At 40.6% G+C, this 14,847-nt stretch overlaps 1 protein-coding gene across 20 annotated transcripts in view; it reads right to left on the minus strand.

Annotated features, from left to right (window-relative positions):
- The window catches only part of SYNE1 (spectrin repeat containing nuclear envelope protein 1), a 575,028-nt gene that overhangs the window by 37,195 nt on the left and 522,986 nt on the right, over positions 1-14,847 (minus strand). For all 20 annotated transcript variants that reach the window (XM_053292895.1, XM_053292839.1, XM_053292877.1 and 17 more), the window contains 6 exons: positions 10,905-11,092; positions 9,871-10,021; positions 4,047-4,229; positions 3,723-3,860; positions 2,023-2,214; positions 1,031-1,361 (listed from right to left, as the gene is read on the minus strand). In XM_053292895.1, the coding sequence (XP_053148870.1) occupies positions 1,031-1,361; positions 2,023-2,214; positions 3,723-3,860; positions 4,047-4,229; positions 9,871-10,021; positions 10,905-11,092 (1,183 nt within the window). The remainder of the gene's footprint in view (positions 1-1,030; positions 1,362-2,022; positions 2,215-3,722; positions 3,861-4,046; positions 4,230-9,870; positions 10,022-10,904; positions 11,093-14,847) is intronic.

Below are 14,847 nucleotides of genomic sequence, written 5' to 3' on the forward strand. Positions count from 1 at the left end.
AATAAGCCATTTGCTCCAGTTGCTCTTAAGGTTGCTGATGTTGGAGCAAACAACAAATGGCTTCTTTGCAAAGACAGTCACAAAGGCCAAGAACTTTAAGAGAGGTCAGACTGTCACCCCTGCCATAATGTCACAAGGGCACCTAAAATATTAACAGTTGAGTATCAACTTTGCCCTCACTTTATAGAAAATGATATTTTCTATTAAAAATTGCAGTCTTATGTACACCTGAAGGTAAGCGGCACTGGCTGGCATCCTGAATAATGAAGCTCCAGTGCTTCTGAAAGGTTTAAACAACTCTGCTCTAGGGATGTGCATGGAACCGGCAGGGGCCAGTTCGATGGCGGGATGGTGGTGGTGACTTTAAGAGTGGGGGAGGATGCACTTACCCCCTCGTGTTTCTTCTGCTAGCGCACGTTTCCCTAAAAGCCCATCGGGGTGGCAGCGTACCTCTCTGCTGCCCCGCTCCGATGTTATCTGGAAGTAACCGGAAGTAGTAGCTGCGACTGCGCGCGTTCCCCTGCGGGGAAGTACATCCTCCCCTGCCCTTAAAGCCACCCCCACCCCCACTGTTGAACCCTTGAGCCGGGCAAGGTTCGAACCGGTTCGGAGGCCTGTAAAAGGGCCTCCTGCTCCACTCCTGAGTTAGCAGTGTTAAATCACAGCTGCCAAATGCAGAAGGGGTTCTTATTTGAGGGAATAAGCCCTGGGGAATGTCTTCAGAGATTAATGCTTTATCCAGTTAAGCACAAAGTTTCCTAGTTTGCACCTTCTCTCTGTCGTATGACTCCTACAACAGATAGTGTCATCTAGTCAAGCCTAAAAGCAATGCCAGTTCCCTCTGAGCCAGTCAATGAATAATTGCTAAAAATATCTTGAACTGGTCCTGAAACCTATGCCAAATATCAGGAGGCTAAAGGTCAGAAGTAGAGAGATTGTCAAATATCTGAAAATATTTCATGTTATTTAAGAACTTCCCCGCATGCAAGGCTGTATAAAAAGAAATGGAGAGTGAGGTAGTTGATTATACCTGATAGGCTTGCTGCTCCTCTAAGATAAAAATCTTTGTCTTCTTGACCCTCTTCTTCCGAATGTAGTGCTCTTGAAACTGCTGTCTCCAGGTCACGGCTCAGATCATAGTCATGATCCCATTCCAAAGGGATGGAATCTACACTAGCAGGAGTATCCCGTCCTGACCTTTCGCTTCGGAGAGGTTGGGGAAGGGACAGTGAGAGGTTGGAGGAAGGATGTGGGGAGAGAATGCTGTCTGCGGATTTGTCATGCCAGTGTATGTCAGAAAGATCTGCCGATTCATCCAGATCCACTTCATGATCAGAGAGCTCATGCTCATCATCTGTAAGCTAGAAGGAAATATTAAAGAGACAATTAATACTCTCCTTATGTCCATACCACTTCTTGCTAGGTCAATAAGATAAAAATGTCACTGTGTAACATTCAAATTTACAGGACTTGTTTTACTTCTTTCTTTGCTGACTTTATAGGATTTTAAAAAACAGATAACAGTAATAAAGTAACTAAAAATATGCATGTCTTAAATGCTTAGTGTCCATCTGCATGGCTGCCTATCAGGTAATTGTCTCTGTCTAACAGATACTATCTCTACTCAGACAGGAAAATCACTGCAGCATTCTGGAATGGAGTTACAGTAACTATAAAAAGGAGATAAATTTGAACAAGTATTAGCTTCTTTTTATGTTCTGAAAAACCCCAACATTCTACAATAAGGCTATTTTGGTTTGATTTCCAAATCTCTCCTCCTCATTTCTCTTTTACATGGTCAGTCTGTCTAGATGAAAAAGCAAACATTTCTTGATAGAAACACAATGAAAGTTTCCTTTTTTTAAAGGATCATGCAGTTTTGCATAGAGTTTGTAGTGGTCATCTTGCAACATTCTGACCATGCATTCCTGAAATTTTAATTTATCATAATCATCTAGAGCTCTTTCGGACTTTTGAGCAAGTCATGAAATGACCCTGGTGGTTTTTTTTAAAGATACGTACTGGGAGGCGGATTAGTTTTTTGTGGTACCGTTCCACTCGGCCAAAGACTTCCTGGCAGTATCTCCGAAGCTCATCGAGTTCTTCTTCAATGACAGCTGCGTCTAGGGGTTCACTTTTCTCAATGAGCTGCTCACCCTGGGCAATGATCTGCTCAATTTTGTTGTTGTTCAATGAGATTTCTTGCTGAAAGGCCTGCATGGCAGAGGTGCAATTATATCGTAAAAATGTTTCCAGTACATGTAATCATTGAAAAAGTTACTTTACAGGAAAATGATACATCTAGGATTTATATTATAAATAGTATGCAGAATAAGTACAGATCTTGCCAGGCTGCTGCTTAACTCCCAGGTAAACAAAACAGTTGGTAGAACCTAGCATTCTCAGACCATGCTTTTACAATATCTCTGCAACTACTAAAGACGCATATCAAAATACACACAGCCCCTACTTTCTTAAATCAGTTATGATGGCTGACAAGGATTTAAAGTTCCTCCCTAGGGTTCTACCGTGTTTTATGCAGTGCCATTCAAGTTCAGTCATGATGCCCTCAGGCATCACTCCACCTCACTCAGAGGATTGAGCTGATGCCTGTCTTCAGTACCTTTACCTTTAGTTCTCTCATCAAAATGTTTACTGGCTCCTGGAAACAAAGTCTCCTTAAGTATTTTAAGCTGCAAAATGGTATATTAAGTCAAAACTAAATACACTCTCAAATTAACCTTTTGAAAATACAGATTAACATGGGGCTCAGCTGGATATCTGGGAACCCTGCTTGTCACAAAACAGCTGCACAGCGGCAGTGTGCAATTTGAAGAGGAGAAGGAATGGCAGGAGGTGCTTAACTCTGCCCACCCATATTTTTCACCTGTGATGGGAAAGAAGTATCTGTGAAACCTGGGATAGCGGGGAGGCTGATAGGAAAGGCAGAGGGTGGGGACAGAGTTAAGCATTACCCCCTTGTATCCACTCCAAATCATGCCACTCTCCAGGGCTGTGCAGCTGTCTAGTGGCAGTTGAGGCTGCCAGACTTGTATTTGCCACTCAGCTTCTAGTTCATTCCACAGAGAACAGCTCAAATGCACAAGAGATTCATGTCCTTTAAGTGCTGTTTCAAAGATGTCTGTGCACATCTTAAAGATACAAATAGGGAAAGGGGGGAGGTTTCAGATAACATCCAAAGCTATATGGATCAATGTTGTAAGCTCCATGAGACATGTGTCAGACTCACACTTGATCCTTCAGATATATCATAGGTATTTTTTTCCTTCCTTCTCAGGGTGGGTTCCAGGTTTCAGGGGGCCCTTGGCCAACTACTCTCCCTATCTGGGCAGGCTCTGAGAGTGTTGCTCTGCTACCGCCACCACCACCACCACCACCACCACCACTCTCAGAGATCAGCTGTGGGTTCTTTTGCCCCGTTCTTCTGATACTAGTTCTAGCTTTTCTCTAATCAAGGCCAGAGAAGTGTAATGTGTGAAGCGATTCAAAGTTAAAGGGACCATCTGCTAAACACAACTTGCTACAATAATTGTTTGCTTTAGCTTATCAGGATGGATATAGGCTGCATGCTAAGTATATAATGTATGTTGCCTACGTAAAACCTTTAATTTATTAAATTTGCATGTAGAAAACAATATCAATGATAAAGAACCCTGACTGGGAATTTTTGTGTTGTGTTACTATTAGTTGTATTACTGTACCTTGAGTTGCTTTATCTTTGCTTGAACATCACACTCTGAGAAGTGTTCAATGTTTGTCAACTGTAGATCCATCTCTGTTAGCCAGACCAGAATGTTGTCACGTGCTGTTTCGAACTCCTCACGTTGGCCAATGAAATGCTAAAGGAGGGGGAAGTAAGGCAATTAATTGCATTGCTTGGAGGCTACAACTTTAACATATCAAACAGAACTTGTAAAGTTTTTTTTAAAAATGTCAGTGGATAAGGCAGAGAGAAAACTGTGATGCCCACAACATTCCCCCATGCATACACCTCAGTAAAGAATGAACTACAAATGGAGAAATACTTTAAGTCTGCGGAGGATGGAGGTGACTCGCTTTTGCAAGTTGTCCCATCTCTGGTTTCCTTCATGTACCATCTGCTTGAGACTGCAAGCAGAGTCCGTGCGGTTCTCTCGGGCCAAGCGACGGTACTGTTTGTTAATCAGTTCCAGTTGAGTTAGACTTTCATGCACTTGCCGCTGAAAAGCCTACAAAAACAGCAGCAACAAAACAGCCTGTTAGAACATTGGCTTCTGTAATGATGGCTACTACTACGACAAATATTTATATACCGCTCTTCAACAAAATTCTCAAAGCGGTTTACATAGAAAAATAAATAATATATGAATGTCTGTGGTTTGGATTTTTTTTCTTGCCATTGGCGACATCCCAGGGTGCCAATGACAATTACATGAAGGGGGCCTTCAAGAAGGGCTTTTTTTTTTTTTTTTTAAGGGCTTCTGATGGGGACAAATGAGGATGAATTTTCTTTAACATAAAAACAAAAAACGAACTGTAACAAATTTATTTTTTCACTTCAGATGTGCTACTATTTAACAATAAAAGCTGGTAATAAAATTCAATAAGTATGTAAGTACAAAGTTGCCATTTACAACAATACAAAATTTAATGGAAAGTATTACAGAGAGGTGTAAATCATGAAAAGGACTAAAGTAAAAATAGAAGTTTGCTTAGGAGCTCACATTCAAAAGGGGGAGAATGTGGGCGGTGGGGTGGCACGGGGAAGATTCCTAAAGCTGCAATACTATATTATTTTATTTGTTTGTTCAGTTTCTAGACCGCCCTTACAGAATAGCTCAGGGCGGTTCACAAATATCATAAAACAGTTAAAATCAATCAATGACTGGGAATGAAAAATTTTAAAATACAATGAAGCAGCTAAAAAATAAAACAGTTCAAAACCTTATTAAAATCCGCTACATTAAAAACCCTTTAAAACAATTTAAAAACCCTGGAAGGCCAGGCTGAACAGGTAGGTCTTTAGGGCTTTCCTAAATGCCAATAAAGAATTCAAATTACGGATTTCTGCAGGGAGCGCATTCCACAATCTAGGAACGGCTACAGAGAAGGCCCGCCTCTGGGTCGCCACCAGACGAGCCGGTGGCAACTGGAGCCGGATCTCCTCAGATTATCTGAGTGTGCGGTGGGGATCAGACCGAAGAAGGTGCTCTCTAAGGTAACTTGGACCTAAGCCATTCAGGGCTTTAAAGGTAATAACCAGCACTTTGTATTTTGCCCGGAAACATATCGGCAGCCAGTGCAGCTGTTTCAAAACAGGCATAATATGGTCTCTCCGAGTTGCCCCGGAGATCAGACTGGCTGCCGCATTTTGAATTAACTGAAGTTTCCGAACTATGTACAAAGGCAGCCCCACCTAGAGCGCATTACAGTAGTCAGGTCTGGAGGTTACCAGCTGGTGCACCACTGTTCTGAGGTCATCCTCCACTAAATAAAATCATTTTATTTTGCTTTGGAGATATTGTTTGAATTACTACAGATATTGTATGGCAAGGATTTATGGTGACCAGTTTGGAGTAAGAGAGTATATCAAACTTTTGTCTATTCTGCGTGGGACATTCAATGAAAATAATATAATGGCTAGAATACAACACAAGTAAAAATCAAATGCAGAGAGCAGACAGAAAGACAGATGTATACACTGGGGCAGCCAGAGGCTATAGCGAGAGATATAATAAAAATAAAGCATATAAATTGTGGATGAACCACATAAAAACAATATGAAACAGAATAATTATAAATGTCCTTGTGTACTAAATAGAGATCAAGAACTTTCAGCTGGCCTATTACATTCCATCCTTGAATCAGTTCATTCCCAAACAAATGCAGACATGGGACACATTTATAATGTACAACAGCAACAGTACTTTTATTTTGCCACCTATATGTTTTGGTAATTCTTGCTAATTAAATTGAGAATAGGCAGCTGTACAGCAAAGCCATAGCCAAGGCCAAAAGAACACTATGTAATATGAAACAACAACAACAAAAAATCCCCACAGGGTTCTTCTCATAAGTAAAAACCTCCATTTAATCATCAATTTAGACTATAGATAGGAACATTTTGAGACACACACACAGAGAGAGAGAGAGAGAGAGAGAGAGAGAGAGAGAGAGAGAGAGAGAGAGAGAGAGAGAATGAATATGAACAAATAAAGGAGAATGGACTGAATATTTCCGTGCTCTATATGCTAGAGAGGGAGCAACTACAACATTTTTACAAATAGAACAGGAACTGGACCCTAACTTATTACCTGAGTGGACCCCAGTAACATGTACAGAGATTGCTTCAATAGTGAATCAGTTTAAAACTGGTAAGGCCCCCGGCTCAGATAATTTGCCGGTAGAGGCCATCAAGAATAATATGGATTGGTGGCTGCCGGTATTAGCCTCTCTGTTTACAGCAATTGATCAGACGACCTCGCCCCCTAGTGAATGGGGATTGGCGATTGTAATTCCTATATACAAGAGAGGCCAAAGACATTTACCATCTAATTATCGCCCTATTAGCCTTCTTAATGTTATTGGCAAAATGTATGCATTTCACCTACTTAACAAATTCCAGGACTGGATGGACAAAGAGCAGGTGCTGGCTGATGAGCAGGCAGGCTTTAGGGCCAATCATTCTACTATTGAGCATGCTTTAGTCTTACAACATCTAGCGGAGAAATATTCTAATCTACCCCGTTCCACTCTTTTTGCTGCCTTTGTGGATTTTAAATCAGCATTCGACTCCATATCCAGAGATAAATTATGGGAAAGACTGTTTAACTCCTCTATTGATCGACGTCTGCTACTTTTAATATATAAACTCCACAAGAACTCATGTCTGAAGGTTCGATGTAGCTCAGCTGGAATCCTCACTAAAGAAATTCCTACCTTTCGAGGAGTGAGGCAAGGCTGTATACTTGCCCCAGCTCTTTTCAATTATTATATTAACCCCATTGTGGATATTATTACTAATCCATCTTTCCATCCACCTAAATTGGCCAGTAGACAGGTTAATATTTTGCTTTATGCAGATGATGCAGTAATTTTATCTCAGACTCCTGTTGGCCTCCGTAGAGCGCTTTGCTCTCTGGCTAATTTTTGCCATGAATACGCTCTGGAAATCAATTATAGCAAGACCAAAATTATGGCCTTTGCTAAACATCCAAAGACCTTGAAATGGTCTTTGGCTGGACATAAACTAGAACAGGTTAAGATCTTTAAATATCTAGGGGTTGTTTTCCAGGCCTCTACGAAACGCCAAGCACATCTGCAATACGTTACCCAAAATGCACGTAAATAGGCATTGGCCATTCAATCATATTTCCACCAAGATGGGGCTCAATTTGTACCAGCTGCCCTTAAGTTATTTACAGCTAAAGTCTGCTCTCAATTGCTTTATGGGTCACAGTTGGGCCCGTATACTAACTGCACTCCACTAGAGATAGTTCAGACAAAGTTTCTGAGATCTATTCTACAGATCCCTAGATGTGTTCCCAATGTAATATTGAGGATGGAAACTGGCATGCCTAAGATGGAAGCCCGGATGTGGTTTTCCATTCTCAGCTTCTGGTTGAGATTGTCTTTCTTTTCTACAGGCCTTGCTCACTTAATTTTTATTGATAAATTTAATTCTAGCTGGAAGCAGTCAATATCTTGCCAAATAAGTTTATATGGCTTTAGCCTGGATGGTCTATTAGAAATGGGTTTTTGTCACGCAAGACTGATATTAAAGCAGCGGATCTATGATATGGAAATGCAGACTGATCGATCTTTAATCTCTAAAGAAGTTTTCCTAGGTTTACAAATGTATAATACTAAACCTGCGAATTACCTGGGTAAGATTACTATCACTAAATATCGCAGGATGTTTACACTGGCCAGGTTTAATGTGCTACCTTCAGCTGAATTAGAAGGTAAATTTAGAGGGATCCCAAAAGAACAGAGACTATGTCCTTGTGGCTCTGGAGAACAGGAGTCTATCTTCCATATCTTACTCCGCTGTCTTTTTTATAGGGACTTGTGAACTTGTTATATTTCCTCCTTACTGACTGATTTCCCAGGGCATACAGATGCATTTTACGTCAACTATCTGCTCTCAGATCAGAAGGAGGAAGTAACATTTAAAGTTGCTAAGTTCTGTGAGGCAGCTAAGAAGGCTAGACAACAGATGGTAAATCAGATTATGCTAACGGGAAATTGTTGATTAGGATGAGTCCATGTTCCTGATTATATTATGTATATATTATTACTTTATTACGTGTATTATTATGTATGTAAATTTTGGTCTATGACCGTAAATAAACATGACTGACTGACTGACTGAACAAATAAAGTTTTTCAAATGCACTCAAAACTCCAAGCAAGTCAGAGGGGCAAATACAAGTGTAACAGAAAAGTCAGAAAAGTCATTTCTTTCTGAGAAAATACATGCACCTGTCTTTGAACTTACTAGAAAAACTGAGGTCTTCAAACAGGCTGTGCTTTATATTCAGTATATTCACTTGCTGTATCACCTGTTAGCAACTCTTGCCCAGAGGAAGGACAGCTGTGCATATTTTACAGATTTCATTTCTGTCTTAACAGTAATATATTTCTCTGCTGATTTTGCTGGCCCCATTTACTCTCTGGATAATGATATTGTATCAATGATATTTATGAGTGAGAACCTTCAGATGAGCTAAAGTAATCATCATAAATATAATTTATAGTTCAACCAATGTGAAATACATTTTACAATCTGTTTGAGATCTTTTTTTATCCTTCTAAAAATCCTGTTGAAAGCATGTTGAATAAAGTGAAAACTGCAATGTGGTCATAATCAGAGAAACTTGGGACCAATTCCAATGACCATTTTGGTTCTTGTAAATGACTCTTCAGTTTCATATTTACTCCCAATGGGACCTGAAAACTCAAAACAAAAGACCGTATGGTTTAAATTTCGTACTGTGACCAGATGCAGAGAAGGAATGAACTCCTCTGCCTTGTTGTTGTGCAGAAGGTGGAATTTCAACAGGTCCAACTTTTCTCACTTCTACACCTGATGAAATTCTACTCAACTATTAGAAGTTCAGGAACCAGGTCTTCCTTTGAAACTGGTCACCATAAATCCTTGCCATACAATATCTGTAGTAATTCAAACAATATCTCCAAAGCAAAATAAAATGATTTTATTTAGTGAGCACATTTTAAAAAAAATCTGCAGTAATCTAGCCCTTAGGTTTCTGTCTGAGGATGAAGGGAAAGGAATTTGGAAAGTTCAGCATGAAAGAGCCTACAGCAAAATATAAAGAAAGCACTCACAGAGGGAAATAAGCCTCAAGACAAACTAAAATCAGCAATGAAAATAAGAGGAAACTAAGATATGCTTGGCTGAATTTTATTTTATAGAACTCATTAAATATACGATTATTCAGTGAGTTAAAAGTTAGATGAAATTAATAGACAGAAAAGTCTAGAAAACATTGCAAACAGTTCTGGAGAAATATATGATGAATTCATATAAACTCACTCAAGCAAACAAGTGTTCTCAGGACCATGTTCTACTTGGAGGGGGATGGAATAATTTACAGAGCTAAAATGGCAAGGGAAAGGAATGATGGGAACCCTCAGACAAAGTTAAAAGAATAAGTGGAGATGTTTTCAGCTGATATTCAACTCTAGAACAATTCTCTACAAAATGCAACAGAAAACTCATAGGAACACAGGAACACCACAAGACCTGCTCTCCTCCCTCATGGAGCCAGATCACAAATAATGCTTCCAAACATTCAGATCAAGTTTTGGACCAAAACATATTATACTTCAAGCATCACAAGTCACCTCAAATTTCTTTAGTTCTTCCTTAGCAACTGTAAACAGCACACCAGAAGAACTAGGAAAAGCAGCTGTCCTTTCAGAAATTTTCAGCCAATCTTCAAAGCGGGAATAGTCATCCAGGAACTTTTGCCACAGTCTCCATGTCTCTTCAATCCTGCAGCAGAAAATGAAAAGTAAGGATAGACTAAGACTCATTGTCATTATTCTTGGATTTTCATTTTCATCTGGTTCACCAGCTGCAAGAGGCAAATACTGCTGTACACTTAAGTATGTCCAGGCAAACAACAGTTGCAATGAACAATAATTGGCTCTTAACCAAAGCTTAAGTTTGATTCATAAGCAACATAAATGTCTCACTGAATCTAGCTGAAGATGGAATAAGGCAGCTGTGAGCTGTTTCCCCCCTCTTTCTATGCCGCAAATTCTTATTTGGATTTAAGAATTATTATTTGGTTTTTGTAAGAATACGGCAAACTGAACCCTGAGCAGAAGAGGTCCAGAAATTCAGTCTTCTTTATGCAAAGTGCAGCTGCTTTAGTGTACTCTCCTAAAAAGAGCCAACTTCAAAAGTGCACTGAACTCTGCAATTCTCTATGTCACAGAGAATTCAGTTTTTTACAGCATGTATATGGCAATATCTTGGAGAGTCTTTCGTACATGAATAATGTGCCCATCATGTAGGCCTGCAAATTACAAATCAGTTGAGGACTCGCAGCATAAAACGGTAAAGCATCAATGATTAGAAGTTCACTTCAAGGTAAATTACCAATGAATGAGGGAGGGAAAAGATTTTACTGCACTTGAATGTGCAGCACTGGGGCTCGTCAGCTAAAGTTCAGCTCATGTGCAGAGCCTATATGCACAAACCTTTTAATCTGCACAAAAGCCTATAGGTTCTTCTGTGCAGATCCAGCCACAAGCTTTCAACCTAGGTACATAAGCAGCTATTTTGATGAACACAGGGACACTGAGAAATTTCCATTCCATTCTGAGTTATCTGGAGAATTGTCTGGAATATTTCTGGGCTGACTGCTTACTTGAGTCGCCTTTCCATTGACATAGCACAGATGTTTCGCCACCTTCGGTCCAGGTTCCGTGTGGCCTGCTGGATGGAGTCACATTCCGTTTCAGTGGCACAAGCATCACAGTCATGCAGAAGGACTTCACAAAGGTTGAGTACAGATGCAACCCCAGTGCTATGCTTCTCTATGTCCCTTTGCAGATCCTACAGGTTAACAGATGAACTTGTAAACATCACAAATAAAACATGAGTGAATTAGAAATATGCAACATAAGCAGGCAAAGCAAGCTCAAAATAATTACAAATGAATGCTGGTGAAAATAGCTAACTGATTGGCAAATGAATTAAAAAACCACAAATCTTTAAATGAACAGGTAATCAAAGTTTTTCTTGGACATGCTAAATTCACGTACTTGAAACTAAGGTCCAACACAGGGCTGACATTAAAGGAGCAGACTGTTATTATGGATGATAGATATAGATATTATGAAATATAAAAACATCCATTGCTTTTATACAATTCAATCTTAAATAAATGTAAGAGTAGGCCAATGTGTTCATACCTGCCCCTAGCACAGAAATCTCATTGTTTCTTCCACAAATGTGGAAATGTGAAATGGTGTTCCTGGTAAAATCAAATTCATTGAATTTTCACTGTCTCATGCACAATGCATACTTCTCTACTAAATTTCTCAAAACTGATAGTTCTCAAGCCAACATAAAAAAATTAGGGCTGAAATAGTACAATAAATATTTAGAAAAAAATATGACTCTGTTAAATGAGTAAGTTATTGCAGGAAGTAATTAGGATAGGTTATTCAAACCTAAATGTTTGGAATCTGAGGGTATTCTGCTAAATAGAATTTCATAGTATTATACAAGAGTTCAAAGTAGAAGCATTCTCCTCTTAATCTTATGAGATTTTTTTTTAAATGACAACTGATTTTTGACTACCAGATTTCGAGATGCCAGCAAACTTTATTGATCTTGAACCCAGAAAAGTGCTGTTTCAAACAAAGGGGAAACATTGCAAGTGTCCCATTTTTGGGAGGGGGGGGGGCTATGGAATAATTTATAAGCTATGGAATAATCTGAGCTATGGAATTTTTTTTTTTAACCCCAAATCCAATACCCTCCTCCGCATCCATCCCTCCAATGCACCACACTCTCTTCCCTTTCACGACCCAATTTACCTGTCTGGGGCAGCCAGTATTCCATCCCTCCTTGTGCACTCATTATGAATACCAGAGTGAAGATCCTGGTGGCCATTAAAGGTAAAGTGTGCCGTCAAGTCAATTTCGACTCCTGGCGCCCACATAGCCCTGTGGTTTTCTTTGGTAGAATACAGGAGGGGTTTACCATTGCCTCCTCCCACGCAGTCTGAGATGATGCCTTTCACATCTTCCTATATCGCGGCTGCTTGATATAGTAGCAGGGATTAGAACCGGCAACCTTCTGCTTTTTTAGTCAAGCATTTCCCCGCTGCGCCACTTATGGTGACTCTAGGAAATGTATTAGATGGAAAAAATACATTTCTGGACCACAAGAGTTTTTGCCCCACTCTGAACTTGTAATGACTGTGCTGGACATTGGAGGGAAGGAGGTAGAAATAATGATTTCCCTCCTACTGTGGTTAGGGTAGTATTGCTATTGTCCCAGTGAAAGGGATGGGAGGAAGCGAACTGAGTATGCAAACGGGCAATTTCTGCATGCAGGACTGGCTTGAAAAATAAGCTATTTCAGATTTGTTTTGGAAGTAACTCAGCTAGCACCGTATGTCCGAGCCAAATAAGTAAGAAAGAGAGAGTATGTGTGTGTGTGTGAGAGCGAGAGAGAGAGCGCTCACTTATGATCTAGCAAATTGATTGGTTATAATCTGCAAAGCATTGCTACTGTGCCTCTTCTGTTTCAATAGGTTTTGTGCAGGGCCTCCACACAAACACCACTGATGTGAATGAAGGCCATATAGCAATACTGTTAGAAATATAGTTTCCTTTGGATCCTATACACATCTCTGGTTGCCTTCATGATTCCTGTTTCCTGACTGGGGTACAATATAACCTGGATGAATAAAGAAGCTGTGCCGTGTGTGTGTGTGTGTGTGTGTGTGTGTGTGTGTGTGTGTGTGTTTGACATCAGAGAATCCTGTCTCAATGCTGTTTGCTAGATGAGATCTCTCAGAGTTACAGACATATGATTCAGAACCACTGATGTTTTCCAGAAGTGTGGATTACATGATTATTTAGAATATCAGTAAGGCACAGACAGACATAATTTATTTAACAGAACTTTCTACCAAACAGATTTTCAATCTGAATTTATAAGGACCTCACAAATGCAGTAACATAGAAATCTTAAGACAGATTTCTGAACTGCTATCTGAATGTGATCAATTGCTCACACTTCAGGAAAAAAAAGTTGTTGTCCACAACAACAGAGGTGCAGGAGAGGAGTAAGTAGTCCCACAAGCAGTTTGAAAGGGTTAAGAAGTCCTGAAACAGGGAACTGAAGGAGTAGACAGCAACATAGAAGGCCAGGGTACAGATGCTTTGTGCTCCACAAGAGCCAATCTTGGTTGGAGACTATTCAGCAGAGCAGAAGGCTTGTGGAATGTGTGTGTGTGTTCATTGTGACACTGTACCGTGACACGGCATTATTAGAGTGAACTCTAAGAAATTCACTCTAGAGCAGGGTTTCTTAACCTTGGGCCCCCAGATGTTGTTGGACTACAACTCCCATAATGCCCAAGCAAAAACCATTGCAGTTGAGGATTCTGGGAGTTGTAGTCCAACAACATCTGGGGGCCCAAGGTTAAGAAAGCCTGCTCTAGAAGTCTTTCAGAGGAGAGATCTATCAACGGCTACTAGTTGGAAGGCTATAGACCAGGGTTTCTCAGCGTTTGGGTCCCAAGATGTTATTGGACTTCAACTCCCATAATCCCCAGCCCCAGTGGCCTTTGGTTGGGAATTATGGGAGTTGAAGTCCAATTACATCTGGGGACCCAAACGCTGAGAATCCCTGCTATAGACCACCTCCAGCCTCAAAGGAAGGATGCCTCTGAGTACCAGTTGCAGGGGAGTAACAGCACAAGAGATGGCATGCCCTCAACTCGTGCCTGTAGGCTTCCAGCGGCATCTGGTGGGCCACTGTGTGAAACAGGGTGCTCGACTAGATGGGCCTTGGGCCTGATCCAGCAGGGCTGTTCTTATGTTCTTAAGTGACAATACAGCAGTAAAATTACCCTCATATCGTAATAGTTTGTAAGGCATAGTTAAAACAATTCTGTAGGCCTCAGGCGAAAAGATGTATATTTTGGTTTGAGATGCCTCATTACTTGAGCATTCACAACATATTTCAAGCAATATGTGCTTGAAACAACGGCCGCATTCACACATAATGCGGAACTGAAGTCACAGGGACCAGAATTTGCCATATGTAGTGGGTTTCCCTGCTCGTATCTGGGGTTGGAGTTTTGGAGCGTTACGAGCAAATGCAGAACTGGAGGCTGCATTCACTCTAACTGGATTTGAGGGAGAAGTTCCTCCCTCTCTCTGGCTGTGATTGGCTGCGCGGGCTGTACTTCAAGCAAGAAGGAAGCCTGCACAGCCACTCCCCGCTCCGCGCTGCAGTGCAGAGAGTCCACTTTCCATTCCGTCTGAATGCGGACAGTAGAGCGGGGTGGGTGGGGAGCGGTTCTGTGGACCCATGGTTCTGTGTTACGTGAGAATGCAACTGATCTCACCAAGGCCTCAATATTCAAGAACCTAGAATGTAATTTAATCAATGTGTAAGTAATCTAATCTTCTAATTCAAATATTTGTTTTACACTCAGACCACAATCCAATGGCTCCGTGCACACACAACTTTCTCTTTTATGAAAAACCAACAATTGCCCCCCCCCCCCACACACACACAATGGGAAGTGTTCATGTGTTTTCCATTAAAGGGTCCTGGGAGAG

This window comes from Hemicordylus capensis, chromosome 1 (genome assembly GCF_027244095.1).
Source record: "Hemicordylus capensis ecotype Gifberg chromosome 1, rHemCap1.1.pri, whole genome shotgun sequence".
Classification (NCBI taxonomy): domain Eukaryota; kingdom Metazoa; phylum Chordata; class Lepidosauria; order Squamata; family Cordylidae; genus Hemicordylus; species Hemicordylus capensis.